Genomic DNA, 15,429 nt, shown 5'->3' on the forward strand with positions numbered 1-15,429 from the left:
TAGAGCAAGTCCGAGTCCATCATAAATCGAGCACAAGTGTGCATGCTCGTGAAAGCGCCCACATTCGCTTGCTTAACAGATGCAACGAAAATAATCTGTTTGTGGCGTGGCATCACAAAGCTGTTCTTTGCAGCTAGAGTGAGAAAAAGCAATGTTGTCACCAAATGACTGCGGGAGACAGACGGTGGACCACTAGCGGCAGCCAGACGGCGGTCCACTGGCGGCAGTCAGACGGCGGTCCGTTGGTGACAGACAGACGGCGGACCACTAGCGGCAGGCAGACGGTGGTCCTTCTGTGACAGACAGACGGCGGTCCACTAGCGGCAGACAGACGATGGACCACTAGCGGCAGACAGACGGTAGTTCATCGGTGACAGACAGACGGTGGTCTACTAGCGGCAGACCGACGGCGGTCCACTGGCGGCAGACGGACAGTGGACCACTGGCGGCAGTCAGACGGCGGTCGACTGGCGGGGGCACACGACGGTCCACTGGCGGAAGCTGTTATATTTGGCTACTTGTTATGAAATTTGGATGATACAGGAATCGATTTATGGTAAAGGAATTGATTTATCAAAGAAAAACATACATTTTGCAACATGATGCACTGACTATATCATCAAACCCATGCTATCTCTTTCTCGATCACACTACGCAGAAAGGAAAGTAATGACATATGAAGTGAACGAAGTTTTTAATACCTAAATTTATTTTATGCTGAAGCCGATCATGAGGTGATAGTCATGAAATGTTTGGCCCGTTACTTGCCGCACCTTGAGGTAGCTCCTGCCGCAACTCCACGTTATTTCTGTAGCGATCTCGCCTTTCTTTGCTTCTGACATTCGGCTGCTGGCCGCTGTAGTTGCCTGTTGTAATCTAGATGTGTATTTCGTTTTTGTACGTTTATTAATAAAGGGAAGGGTGGGATGCGCTGATGCGATTGCACGGTGATCGACAAGGCTTTGCTCCACTTATACCTATCAGATTTTAAATTGTGTTACCCAAACGAACATATTATCTTCTATCACCCAGGACAATTTTTGCTACGTCCTTGAATGTGAAAGAGAGGGAGGGTAAACTGCAAAACAAAGTCGGTTGTGTCAAGGATAAGCGGAGCACGTCGATACACTGTACGGGGCGTGTTGGTACGCTGCGTCCAAGAGTCGAAAGAAAACGTAAAACACAGAAAATGCATGTCACAAAATAGGCAAAAATGCATTTATGGACGTAGTGCACGTCCTCAATGGACTGTGCTGTGTCGTGTTCCAGATGCACGCGCAGCGTGGGCCCGTGATGCTGTACTGGGAGCGCTCCATCGCACAGGCGGTTTGTAGCCGGTCGCGCCCAGCCGAAGCGTGCTGAGGCTCGATACAGCGACGTCATGTTGTTCTGGCCATCACAGTTCAAGACCGGGAAAGATAACAACTGCCCCATACAACCTAAGCGGCGAAAGGAAGCGATGTATCGATAGCTGGATTCGCATCACCCCTCGTCTACCTGCTACCTCTCATAACGACACAAATTACACCAATACCCCATCTATCCGGCTTCTACATCGGTGCATGGTACACATGCCCATTTCCTGCACCCTTGGCATTCCATCCGCTGTTCACATGAATGTGAGTACTTCATTCCGCATACAAAGCAAAAGACATCCATTTCACTTCTCTTTTGCGCGTGAGCCGCGGTCTTCCCAGTCTTTTCTATTCCCTTTTCTTCCTTTTACGTTTCCTTTGGCCGACCTCTTCTGATAGTCATTAAGCTTGTTTCGAACGGGAGCGTTTGTCAAGATCGCAGACCTTCTCTTTCTTTCCTTGACGCTCGCTTTCGTGCTCGAGGCTGTGCTTGTCCATGCGCCCCATTCGTCTGAGGTATAATAAACACCTGCGAGACGTTAAAAACAAAACAAAGAATGCCCCTTTCGGCGACCCTTTTCTTTACAAATTACGCTCACAATGAAATCTACGGAGGCAGGAGCCCCATACCCCTTTAAGCGCACAACGTCATCTACAGAGCACAGGACCATACAGACAGAAAAATAAGGGAAGTAATTTTCTTGTAAGAGATCAGCGACCTGACCTTAGCGTTCATGGCTTATCATGGCCGATTATGCGAATATGATCAATGCCTTGATGTGTGATGCGTGCTACTTAAAATCGTTTACTTGCATGTGTCATGCCTGGCGCTTGATGCGCCATGCCTGTTTAATTGAAGTCTTTCGCATGTTTAAGCGATGCGTGCTGCGTGATGCCTGTTTAGTCAAAATATGTAGCATGTATAAATATGCGTGATTCTTGATGTCCGTTTGCTTGAATTCGTTTGCATGTGCACCTAGATTTTGCATATTCTGATAGCAACTTGGATTTGCGCTGTGTCGTAGTACTGGCTGGAAATTGCTCCTTGTTTGATGCCCTGAATATCTGAGACCCGTAAAAACTGTGGTTTGCTGTTAACAATATCTGAAAAGTCGAGTAGGAGTGACGGGTGATCTTCATTTTACCACTGATATTCGTTTTGATAAAGGCATGCATCCGAAATACCAATGCATCTATCTCCACATTCTCCTGGTTATTCTACGAGGAATAAGGTTTTTAGCACTGTCTTATCCAGTGACTAACGTTACTTACAAATGTACTCAACGACATACGTGAAAACAATCTCTTCCTTGCCAGAGTGTTTAGCATGTACTAAAACCTCAAAGAAACGTTGAAAATTTTTGAAACTTTTCAGCGCATTGATCAATTATAAAGGCTGCCTTTACTTCTCGTGGAAGTACTGTCGGCATCTCGCATCGACGACATCACATTTTTTGTTCAAATCACCCTTGACAGCGCCGCACTAGCACCGGCCGGCCTAAATGTAGAATAATGGCCATGATGCGGTGGCATGGAAATAGCGCAAATAACTAAATTCGAAGGCTGTGACTGTGTACATTTTAAAACACTGGTATTTCGGTCTCATTTGCTCGCCTTCCCCCCACCCCTCCCCGACAGCCTATCACTCAATTATTATTAGCCTGCTGGTGCGGTGCGGTGCGGTGCTGCTTGCAGCTATGTCTACGATGAACCCAACGACATCCTGTGGGCTAGATGAGCTTAGTACTCAGCTCTTACAGAAGTCTTTTCGTGGTGTCGGCTGTCCCCTACTTGACGTCATCAATAGCAGTCTCATTGACGGAACGGTGCCCAGCGCCCGGAAACACGCTCTTGTCACAGCGCTCCCGAAAACCAGTGATTTGAACGATCCTACCAAATTTGGGCCAATCTCTGTAGTGCCAGCGATAGCAAAGATAGTCGAGCGTATTGTTCATCATCAGCTTAGCTCATATTTTGACGAGCGTGATTTATTTTCGCATACACAACACGGATATCGTATGAATTTTTCAACAGAGACCGCACTTACTGTAGTGACTGATAAAATACTCACCGCGATGGATGCTGGGGAGATCGCTCTGCTTGTTTTGATAGATCTGTCAAAATGTTTTGACGTTGTGGATCGCCAGCTTCTCTTATCCAAGCTTAAGATATACAATATTGACACGAAATGGTTTGAAAGCTACCTTTGCGGGCATACCCAAAAGGTTCAGATCAGATATCCTTCAGGGCATACTGCACGCTCTCGCAGTCTTCCGAATGAGGTGGGGGTATTTCAGAGTACCGCCCTCGGGCCGCTCCTATATTCAATTGTCTCAAACGATCTAGCGTTATATTCAGAAGGTGCTACAGTGATGCAATATGCCGATGACACACATATTTTGGTTACTGGAAAGAAAAGTGCAATGCAACATCTTGTCGGAACCATGGAGAGTACCTTGTCAATTGTATTGGACTGGTTTAACAACCACTCTATGAAAGTCAATACAACAAAAACACAGTTAATAGTTTTCGGGATAAAGGCTATGCTGCGTAATATGCCTCCTGCGCATGTCGAGTTCGGGTCAGCTGTCATTACTAAAAGCAGTACTGTCAAAAACCTTGGTGTGGTGATGGACAAAAATCTCACATTTGAACCGCACATTGATCAGCTTGTTGCCAGGTCGACGGGCGCTCTGATGACCCTGTCCCATGCCAAGCATGTACTCCCAAGAGACACCCTCGTTCGCATTGTCGGAGCTCTAGTTCTTTCCTCCATTAGATACTGTATAGCACTGTATGGTACTCACGGAGCCACCCAGCTCCATCGCGTGCAAAAACTCGTGAACTTCTGTGCGCGGGTTGTGAGCGGAAAGAGAAGGTGTGACCATATATCGGATGTTGTCAGGGATCTACGATGGCTTAGTGCTGATCAGCTCGTCAGATATCCTATGTTGTGCCTGCTCAAAAAAGTCTTACTCACGGGTCAGCCACCAGATATAGCCGCGATGTTCACACGTGCTGAGCACACTCATGAAACGCGACGGGCTAACCAGTTGAGGCGCCCCCGAGCGGTGAGCAACTCTGGCACTTGCTGATTTAGCTACAGAGCATCGGATTTGTTCAACTGCCTGCCGCCCGACTTGCGCAATGAGTCTAGGCCGCTTCAAGCGCCAACTTATGGAGTTGCTACTGAGTACGGCAAATGTTGGCACATGAGTGGGTGCGTGTGTGAATTCGATTGTGTGTGATGCTACAATGTGAATGCAGTAGCGTGATTCACCGAGATGATCCCTTGACCGATGTGTGATGTGTTAGGCTATTTTTACTATGTTTCACATTGTCTCTTTTATGCCCGTTTTTATCAATGATGACGTGTAACTTCTAAAAAGTCACTGGATCTTGTGGAAAGTTACGAAATATATGGACATGGACATAAGCACGGCGTTCAATTTGCAATACGTGTACTTGTGCGCGGCCGATGCAGCCTTGCATACACGACATTGTTTTGGAGGCACCGGAAATGTCGCATCGGTCAGCATGACATCTAAGTTCAAATCACCCCTTGACATCGAAGAGCTAGTGGCAGCCGGCCTGCCAAAAGCGTGCTGGTCATAATATGGCACCCGGGAAAATACTCATAATCGGTGTAGAAGATTACAACATTGTACATTTGATTGTCGTCGTATGGAGCTATGGGCCACTAATGCATTAGCGGCTCACATTTCCATCCAGCAGCTCAACTTTCACCGCCTTTATTGCCCACACAGCGGTGGCCGAACACAGGCCGTAAGAAACTCTGTGACTCCAAGGCAAACTTCACATTCCTTTCAGAGTGTATGTCCCCGACGTGCGGTCTCCGTCTGCTCCTCCCACAGTTTTGGCCCCTAATCTTGTGCGAAACTTAATATTTGTTTGTAGATTGAAGTTGCTCTCGTCAAGGACTTCAAACCCATGTTGGAGTTTATGCTCGTTTTCATGGAGCTTGCGGATCGATCCCGGTCTCGGTCACAGGCAAATATAATTATATGAAGTGTGCTTCAGAGAAGGAGATACTGCATTATTCCTGACCTTGTATCAGATACTTTTCAGGTGCGTGCGTTGGCTCCCGTCGCAGGTCTGGAGTTTGCAGTACTGATATCCAAAGAAGCGACCATGGTGCAACGTGTTACCAGACTGATCAGCCCTTACAACGTCGGTGATAAAAGACAAATATTGACCAAAGATTCGTTATTCGAATGACAGGCAAAATATTTCTTGTCGCAAAGCAGCATACAGACGCGCATTCCCTGATTCTGAATAAAAATTAAATCGCGATAGTAGGATACCTGTGGAACGATGAAGTCAAGTACCGCTAGGATAATTCCATGAAAAAACAGGTGTGAACAAGCAGGCATGAAAAAACAACCGTTCAACTCTTATAGAGTCGGCGCTCCCAAACACAAATGCTGAACTAAAAAGGCCTCTTTTATTGGAAGTCGGATACGTCTACGTGTTTTCGATGCATCCAGACGCACCGCAATAAACGATGGCGACACTTAAAGGCTAAAAAAGTCAAAGACAAAGAATCGCGGATGGACATAGCACAAAAGGAAACCCAGTGATCATGCTGTGCCTTCAAGGATTAGCCACCAGTCCCGCAAACAAGGTGACTCTTTCACGTTTGTGGTAGAGGATGACGTAAAATGGCCTTTCTACAATGAAAGGCGTGGAAGGCCAAGGTCCCGCGGTAGTGACCCCCGCCGTCGCCGCAGCCATTGCGCCCTCCTCATTGACCTCCATCACCGCCTTGTGGATGATGTTGCTGACAAACATCTTGTCCGTCGACATGCCGCGGAAATTTGACGCCTGGTGGAAAATCTGCTTGATGCCCAGGTTTTTCATGTAGAAGGGCAGCTCATAGCCACGCTCGAGCTTGAAGGACGGCATCACTACACGTACCTTCGTCTGATGCAGCTGGCTGTGTAGCCAGGTCACGTTCAGGCTGTCCAGAGACTTGCGGACCGTGGCCACGGCACCCAGGGTTCGAAAGCGCGGGCGCAGCACCAACAAGCTGTAATCTTGGTTTTGGTATGGCAACTCCACTACATCAAAGTTTGGCTGGCCGGCGATGCCAAGCCTCGCTTCCACCTTCATCATGTCTATCCTCCGATCACCATACGACGTTAAGAACGACTTCTGCCCGTCCTTCTTGAAGCGATAAAGCCAAGTGCCCTTGAAATGCACAGCGCTGATGAGCACCAGTGCAGCGTAGGTGAGGTCGGCAGTGTTCTCCAGGCCCCTGATGCGTCCGCGCGTTGCTACCGACACCTGCTTGTTGATGACCTGGGCAGCCTTCCTGGCGTCTCTGGGCAACAACTCCACTCCAGACCCGTAGAAGTTCGCCAGCAGGTCGCTGAAGATGCGACGCACGCTGTACCTGTGCGTGTGATAGATCCTGCTGAACCGTGACACCGTGATGCCGTTGCTGTTTTTCGACAAGACCGCCAAGGCCGAACGGTAGCCGCCGAGGAAGGATCTGTCGTATGGGCCGGACATTCCCAGCACAGGCGTCATCTGGATGGAGCAGACAGGCACGCAGTGTCACATCTCCCCTCCGTGTTTCATCAACAAAGATCACAGGGCGATAAATCATGTTTTATGTCCTTTGCAAAGTTAGCTGGCACATGTGCATAAAACCAGTGCAGGTGGCAGGCCTCGCTAAGGATCCATCATCTGTGGCCTCACCTCAGCTCTGGTGGTACCTTCGACGCCCAGCCAGACCTGCGACATCAGCAACGATATCAGGAACGGTGCGATCACATGGTTGTCCACCGGACCCGACGTCACCTCCTTGAGCAGCTTCATGTCCAGGCCAGTGGGCACAGAGGCGCCTCCCAACGTTGCCAGCAGCACGAGTGGTGCCAGCCAGGCGCCTGGGGAGGCATGTCATCTCAGGTCTCACAGAATCCCACACAAGTGTCATTTCTGGCGATGGCCGGCAGCGATGTGCGGCCTCGGTTGTTCTAGCGGGGTACGATAGGGCCACAACAGAGTTAGCGTTGGTTAACTGGTGATGAGCTATAAAGCTGCTAAGAATAGCACTGCTCTGTGATGGTTGGCAGGCCATGACAACAAATACAGGTTTGCCAAGGTCGACACCACCCCACCACCGCATGCCGCCCCGGTGCATTGCTCGTAACATCACCTATCGCCTGACTTGTTACCGATCACCGCCGCATGGATTATGAGTAGAAGAGATCTTTATAAATACCTTTCATGGATATAGTTCAAAAAAATTCTGAAATTTCAGCTAGACCGTTAACGACACACTTTCTGTTTCACAGCCTCAAACTTCCGTTCTTCCCAGTTACCAATGACACAAATGTATGGCATACTGATATGTGTCAAACCATATTCCAACAGCGCTTCAGTTCCAAGATGCAATTCCACCTTAAAGAAACGCACTCACGTCGTTGTAAATAGGTGGGATCTGTGCAAAATCATTTTTGGGGATGAAGACGTAGAAGGTTGATCTACGCCCCTCACTTAGTTAGTAACCTTTTTGTTTCTTGCCACTTTCCGTTTGGGTGGCAATAACTCTCCAAAGTGCTTGCCTTACATGGGCCATGGAAGACAAGGTCGCAGTAGTGATGCATTGATCGAGCCAGCCTTTTCTCAAGTGATGTTGCGGCCAAACACAAAGGGTAAGTTCAGTGATATTTCAGGCTTTGTTCAGACTGCTGGAGTTGAAACGGTGGTTTTATGTGGATTTCTGCGTCTTGTGGAAAAGTAAAACGTAAAGTTGGGGATTACACCAAGCTTGTTGACATTGCCATCCAACTATCAAAACTGTTCAAGTTTCTTTGGTATCACCTAATGTTATACCCAGTTCAGTCGTAATCCGCTGAGTTCCATCCGTGGAGCATTTCGTAGCCCACAGACTATTCAACATATGAACGATTTTAACGTCCGCGTGATAAAAACGACCCGACTCCAAGAAAACAAGAATATGCTCATCGTAATGAGACGAATGCATGTCTGTTGGTGACTCTGTACCTTTATGTAGGTATGTGGACAACCGAGAAATATACATGGCCATGTAAGTGGGTCAGTCCGCTCGTCAGGCCACTCGAGCGGCGTATGCCAGCTCTCACCGGTATTGCGCCTCGTCATGTCCTCGTAGTGTCGATCGGGAGAAGAAATAAACCTGTAGTTGATGTCCGGTCCTGTTCACTTCCAGAAGTGACGATAGAATGCAGGCAGGATCTGCGGGATATGACACAACACGCTGTGTAACTTGAGCCATTGGATCGGTTTCAAGGATTGCAACCTCAGATCGACTGGTTAATAACATCTCATGTACCAAAGTTTGACCTAAGCTGTTCTGTAGAGGCACGTGGTGAAGCTTTTAGTTCGATCCTAATTACGGTTTGCTTGCGTCTAATTTGCTTTCAATGCAAGAAAATTCAGTGCGAGACTTGTTCCAACATTTTTTGGTAAAAATCAAAGGTATTGCATCAGTTTCAGCTGTGAGAGGATGACGTTTGCTACAGAGGGTGCACATAAACGCCATCATGCTTTGATAAGAAAACTGATTAGAAAATATCCGTCCCTGGCATCGCATCTGGTATCGTCCTCCGCATCTGCTCAGGCACAGATACAGCAGTCCTCCGCATCTGCTCAGGCACAGATATAGCGTCCCTGTACGCTTTGTTCAGTTCCCTGTGCGCTCCAAAAACACTGCATACTACTAAAACCGACACTAACAGCAACTTTCAGTTCTCAGATCGCCTCTCACGGCATTCTCTAGCCATGTGACGTGACTCCACTCACCCGAAGCGGCGCTGTTCACTACCCGAAAGGAAGGAAAACATTGACTAATGACGCTTGCTGACGGCTCATATATGCACCTAATGACTCATTCACGCGACACATCAACCCCTGACCGGTCCGTCACTGGCAAAGGTGAGCACGCGGTGGCATGCTGTGGGCTGATGCACGGCCATCTAATAACACATTGGGTGACAGGATCTTATTTGCCAATTTAAATACCTGCAATATCTAAAGAACTCCAATCGCATTTTGTTAACACAGTATCACTGGGCAAGTATGGGAGGAAGCCGGGAAGGAAGCTCCACTTCTGACTCTTTTTTGATTTTTCTCGATAACCTCACAAGAAATATGAAACTTTGATCTGTCGGTGCAAACCTTGAACCTTTTGAATTCGTTAAAAAATGAAAGGTGCTAATTGACAGATTGTGTGATTGTGTCAGGTTTTGCATAACCTTAATTTTTTGGCTTAATTATTTCGGGGTATGGGGAAATACCGGCCACAGGGAAATGACGTGATTATGGGGAAATGTGACGCCTTATCCTATATACTATTATATACGCCTCATATTATCATGGGGAAATACCCATCATGCATTACTGAAATTGTTGTTCGCGTTTGGGGACGAACAAGATTTTAAGTTTGACTCGTTTGATACCTGCGAAGGTTTGGACTGTTGAATTTAAGTCACAAATAGTGTGAGGCTAAAATAAGAAACATCAAATACAAGGTGGCACTGAATAGATCGTAAAATTCGTTGGGATGCAATTTCCTGCCAAATAAAATAGTACCATTTTTGTATTAAGCTCTTTATTATATCTGCAAAAGACTAATGACTTTATTTAATGTAGTAAGTACTTCTGAAGGAAATTGTATGTCTTACATACACAACATTACATGACTTTTGGTAGCCCTAGTGTAATTTACATTGAACGCTTGCTTCCTTTGAAAAGTTCTGGCTGCATGTTGAATAAATCCTTTACTCATGCCAGAATAATGTCATCGGTGTGCACGGAGGCAAAACCACACCTCATTGCAATAGCTTTATTGCTTTTTTCAACTAACATGCGACAAAGTTTTTTTATCTAAAAACAAACATCACTTCAACGACAGCAGACACACACGAGTGTCTTACTGGAAGAACCACTTGTACACAGCTCGTGCTGCCATCTCGAGCAGCCCACACTCTGAAGCCACAACCCCCGACGACCCTCCATGCAGAAAATGTACGCTTCTTCGTATCTTATCGCTGCAGTTGTCTTGTCTACTCCTGCATGCTTTGCCTTTTCGCTGTTGCGCACTTTCAGTTTCTCGTCCTCTTTCCCTTTTCAAGAATCACGACTTGGACTGGGCTGTTTGTGGACACTGCCTACACCTTTCTTTTTTGGTAGATGTCATCTCGTTAGATCCTTCAGCATCGGGGGCTGGATCAACGAAACGCGCTAAGTACGTGTGATGCTGTCCGCATGGGTTTGTGCGGCCGTAGGCGTAGCCAAGGGGGGGGGGGGGCGCAAACGCGGCCATGTGCTCCCCTAGAGGCCAACGGGCCCTGTGGCCTTTTGAGGACATGCTGCGGGCCTCAGTCGACATTTGTGTGGAACCTGTCCACCTGAAGAGGGCCTCTATCGGCATTTAGATGGCCCCAGCGATCTGCAAACGCCCCTCTTCAGCATTCAAGGCCCTGTCGACCTATAAAGGGCCTTGGTTGCTTTAGATGGCCCCTGCTAGTTGTTGAGCTCCCTTTACCAGCCTTGCCCCCCGCCGGCCTTTATACGGCAAGAGTAACATAGACTAAAGGGGCCCACCCGAGAACGTGGGAACCGGGAGGGCAAGTCGTTCCCCAACTTGAACGCTGAGAGGCGGTGCCCCCCCCCCCCCCATCGTTCTGGAGGGACTGTAGAGAGCCTATTGTGTCCTGTTAAAGACCCATTATTGACAGTGAAGGGTTTATTTTCTCTTGTACATGGGACCAGTCAGGCTTGTAATGAGCACATTACTTACTGTAGAATGCTCATTTTGGCCAGTAAAAAATCTTCTTTTTTGTCTGTGGAGGGCCCATTTTGGCCTGACCAGAACAGTGTCCATTATTGACTGTGGAGAGCTAAGTCTGGCGTGTAGAAGTCCATTCTGCCGTGGCGAGTGCCCATTCTGGCATGGCGAGGGCCCATTCTGGCCCGTAAATGGTTTATTCTGGCCTGCAGATGGCCCATTCCGACACATAGTTGGCATGCTATCGATTATGAAGGGCCCATTCTGCTGGCAAGGAAATATCGCCTTCGACAACCTCCTAGAAGGTTGATGATAGTATGTATTAGCTCTTTAAATATAGTAGCATTGTATAGCGTAACAAAGAAACCACAATAATAGCTGGCACCCCCATGATCAGGCGTGAAAACCATGCAACACAATCTCGGGAAGAGTCAAATGTGATTCGCCTCTGGTCTTCCCAATTCATTGCTGGCAAATTCCGTTGATGTGGTAGAAACTAGGTGATAATGACTTGAGTTAAGTTGCATGTTATTACTGCCTTTGTTGAACATTTTCTTGGGCTTCGCCGTTTACTTCGCCGGAAAATGAATAATTAGAGTTAGTTTATAATTTTTAGGAGCCCCTATAGCTGACGGATTTTAGTTAATCTCTCCGTCATCGGCCAACTTCGCATTCCTTCCAGAGTGTGTGTCCCCGACGTACGGTCTCCGTCCCCTCCCCCACAAGTATGGCCCGCAAATCTTGTGCGAAATTCAATGTCTGTTTGTAAACTGAAGTTGCCCTCGTCAAGAACATAAAGCACATGTTGGAGTTTATGCTCGCTTTCATGAAGCTTGCAGATCGATACTGGTCTCGGCCAAAAGCGGACCAAATTAATCAAGTGTGCTTTTGGGGAAGAAGACACTGCATTCTGGCTGACCCCATATCAGATGTTCTTCAGTTGCGTGCGTTGGCTTCCGTCGCAGGTCTGGAATCCCCAGTACTGGTATCCAAAAATGGATCATGGTGTAACGTGTTACCGGGCTGATAAGGCCTTACAACGTCGATGATAAAAGACAACCCCTGATGTGTCCAAAGAATCGTTATTCGAATCTCAGGTAAAATATTTCTTGTCGCAAAATGGCATAATGACGCATTCCCTGGAATTGGATAGAGATTGCTTCACGAGATAGGAACCTTGTGGAGCGATGAAGTTAGGTACCGCTTGGAAAGTTCTGAAAAAGGCGTGAGCGCGGCCGTTCAACTCTCATGGAGGCGGCGCTCCCGTACACAAATACTTAACTCAAAAAACCTCTTTTAATAGTAGTCGAATATGTCTATGTATTTTCGGCGCATCCAGACGCATCGCAGTAATTGATGGCGACACTCAAGGGCTAAAAAACGTCAAAGACAAACAATGGCGGATGCACATGGCACAAAAGCAAACCCAGTGATCATGCTGTACCCTCAAGGATTGGCCACCAGTCCCGCAAACAAGGTGACTCTTTCACGCTTGTGGTAGAGGATGACGTAAAATGGCCTGTCTACAATGAAGGGTACGGTGATAGGCAAAGACCTCGCGATTGAGAACACCGCCGTCGCCTTAGCCGTTGTACCCTCCTCATTGACCTCCATCACCGCCTTGTGGATGATTTTGCTGACAAAGATTTTGTCCGACGACATGCCGCGGAAATTTGCCGCCTGGTGGAAAATCTGCCTGATGCCCAGTTTCTTCATGTAGAAGGGCAGCTCATAGCTACGCTCGAGCTTGAAGGATGGCATCACTACACGTACCTTCGTCTGATGCAGCTGGCTGTGTAGCCAGGTCACGTTCAGGCTGTCCAGAGACTTGCGGATCATGGTCACGGCAAACAGGGTTCGAAAGCGCGGGCGCAGCACCAGCAAGCTATAATCTTGGTTTTGGTACGGCAACTCCACTACATCAAAGTTTGGCTGGCCGGCAATGCCAAGCCTCGCTTCCACCTTCATCATGTCTATCCTCCGATCACCATCGGACGTCAAGAACGGCTTCTGCCCGTCCTTCTTGAAGCGATAAAGCCAAGTGCCCTTGAAATGCACAGCGCTGATGAGCACCAGTGCAGCGGAGGTGAGGTCGGCAGTTGTCTTCAGGCCCCTGATGCGTCCTCGCGTTGCCGCCGACACCTGGTTGTTGATGACCTGGGCGGCCTTCCTGGCGTCGCTGGGCAACAACTCCACTCCAGACCCGTAGAAGTTCGCCAGCAGGTCGCTGAAGGTGCGGCGCACGCTGTACCTGCGCGTGCGATAGATCCTGCTGAACACTGACGTCGTGACGCCGTCGATGTTCTCCGACAAGACCGCCAAGGCCGAGCGGTAGCCGTCGAGGAAGGATCTGTCGTTTGGACCGGATATCCCCAGCACAGGCGTCATCTGGGTGGAGCAGGCAGGCACGCAGTGTCACATCTCTCTTCCGTGTTTCATCAACAAAGATCACAGGGCGGTAAGTCACGCTTATGTCCTGCGACAAGGTGAGCTGGCACATGTGCCTCGAACCAGTGCAGATAGCACGCCTCGCTGAAGATCCATCATCTGTGGCCTCACCTCAGCTCTGGTGGTGCCTTCGGCGCCCAGCCAGACCTGCGACATCAGCAGCGACATCAGGAACGGCGAGATCACATGGTTGTCCACCGGACCCGACGTCACCTCCTTGAGCAGCTTCATGTCCAGGCCAGTGGGCACACAGGCGCCTCCCAGCGTGGCCAGCAGCAGGAGTGGCGCCAGCCAGGCGCCTGAGAAGGCGGGTCATCTCAGGTCTCACAGAAACCCACGCAAGTCTCATTTCTGGCGATGGCCGGCAGCGATGTGCCGCCTCGGTTGTTCTAGCGGGGTACGATAGGGCCGCAACAGAGTTAGCGTTGGTTAACTGGTGATGAAAGCTGCAAAGAATAACACTGCTCTGTGATGGTTGGTAGGCCATGACAACAAATACAAGTTTGCCGAGGTTGACACCACCACCACCGCTGGCCGCTCCGGTGCATTGCTCGTAACATCACCTATTGCCTCACGTGTTACCGATCACCGCCGCATGGATTATGAGTAGAAGACCTCTTTATAATTACCCTTCCAGGATATAGTTCAATAAAATCCTGAAATTTCAGATAGGCTTTAAACAACATCCCTTCTATTTAACAGCCTCAAACTTCCGTTCTTCCCAGTTACCAATGACACAAATGTATGACATACTGATATGTGTCAAACCATATTCCAACAGCGCTTCAGTTCCAAGATGGAATTCCACCTTAAAGAAACGCACTCACGTCGTTGTAAATAGGTGGGATCTGCGCAAAACCATTTTTTGGGGACGAAAACGTAGAAGGCTGATTTACGCCCCTCACTTAGGTAGTAAACTTTTGTGTCTTGCGACTTTCCGTTTGGGTGGCAATAACTCTCCGAGTGCTGACCTTACATGGGCCATGGAAGACAAAGTCGCAGTAGTGATGCATTGATCGAGCCAGCCTTTTCTCAAGTGATGTTGCAGATAAATACAAATGGTAAGTTCAGTGACATTTCAGGCTTTGTTCAAACTGCTGGAGTTGAAACGGTGGCTTTATGTGAATTTCTGCGTCTTGTGGGAAGGTAAAACGTAGAGTTGAGGATTACACCAAGCTTGTTAACATTGCCATCCGACAATCAAAACTGTTCAAGTTCCTTCGGTATCACCTATTGTTATACCCAGTTCAGTCGTAATCCGCTGAGTTCCATCCGTGGAGCATTTCGTAGCCCACAGACTATTCAACATATCAACGATTTTAACGTCCGCGTGATAAAAACGACCCGACTCCAAGAAAACAAGAATATACTCATCGTAATGAGAAGAATGCATGTCTGTTGGTGGTTTTGTACCTTTATATAGGTATATTGACAAACCAGAAATATACATTGATATGCAAGTGAGTCAGTCCGCTCGTCAAACCACTCTAGCGGCGTGTGCCAGCTCTCACCGGTATTGCGCCTCGTCATGTCCTCGTAGTGTCGATTGGGAGAAAAAATAAACCTGTAGTTGATGTCCGGTCCTGTTCACTTCCAGAAGTGACGATAGAATGAAGGCAGGATCTGTGGGATATGACACAACACGCTGTGTAACTTGAGTCGTTGGATCAGTTTCAAGCATTTGAACCCCAGATCGACTGGTTAATAACATCCCATGTACCAAAGTTTGACGTAAGCTGTTCTGTAGAGGCACGTGGTGAAGCTTTTAGTTCGATCCTAATTACGATTTGCTTGCGTCTACTTTGCTTTCAATGCAAGAAAATTCAG

At 48.1% G+C, this 15,429-nt stretch overlaps 2 protein-coding genes across 2 annotated transcripts; both read right to left on the minus strand.

Annotated features, from left to right (window-relative positions):
- Positions 1-342: 342 nt before the first annotated feature.
- On the minus strand, positions 343-8,507 carry LOC119109909 (serpin I2-like). The gene is made up of 4 exons (XM_037233656.1): positions 8,489-8,507; positions 7,080-7,267; positions 6,129-6,908; positions 343-417 (listed from the first exon to the last, which is right to left on the minus strand). The coding sequence occupies exons 1-4, from the start codon at positions 8,505-8,507 to the stop codon at positions 343-345; spliced, it is 1,062 nt and encodes a 353-aa protein (XP_037089551.1).
- A 4,093-nt stretch (positions 8,508-12,600) lies between these two features.
- On the minus strand, positions 12,601-14,615 carry LOC119109910 (leukocyte elastase inhibitor-like). Its single transcript, XM_037233657.1, has 3 exons — positions 14,579-14,615; positions 13,688-13,901; positions 12,601-13,504 (listed from the first exon to the last, which is right to left on the minus strand). The coding sequence occupies exons 1-3, from the start codon at positions 14,613-14,615 to the stop codon at positions 12,601-12,603; spliced, it is 1,155 nt and encodes a 384-aa protein (XP_037089552.1).
- Positions 14,616-15,429: the final 814 nt, after the last annotated feature.

The sequence above is a fragment of the Pollicipes pollicipes genome, unplaced genomic scaffold (genome assembly GCF_011947565.3).
Source record: "Pollicipes pollicipes isolate AB1234 unplaced genomic scaffold, Ppol_2.1 Scaffold_7231;HRSCAF=8579_pilon_pilon_pilon, whole genome shotgun sequence".
Classification (NCBI taxonomy): Eukaryota; Metazoa; Arthropoda; class Thecostraca; order Pollicipedomorpha; family Pollicipedidae; genus Pollicipes; species Pollicipes pollicipes.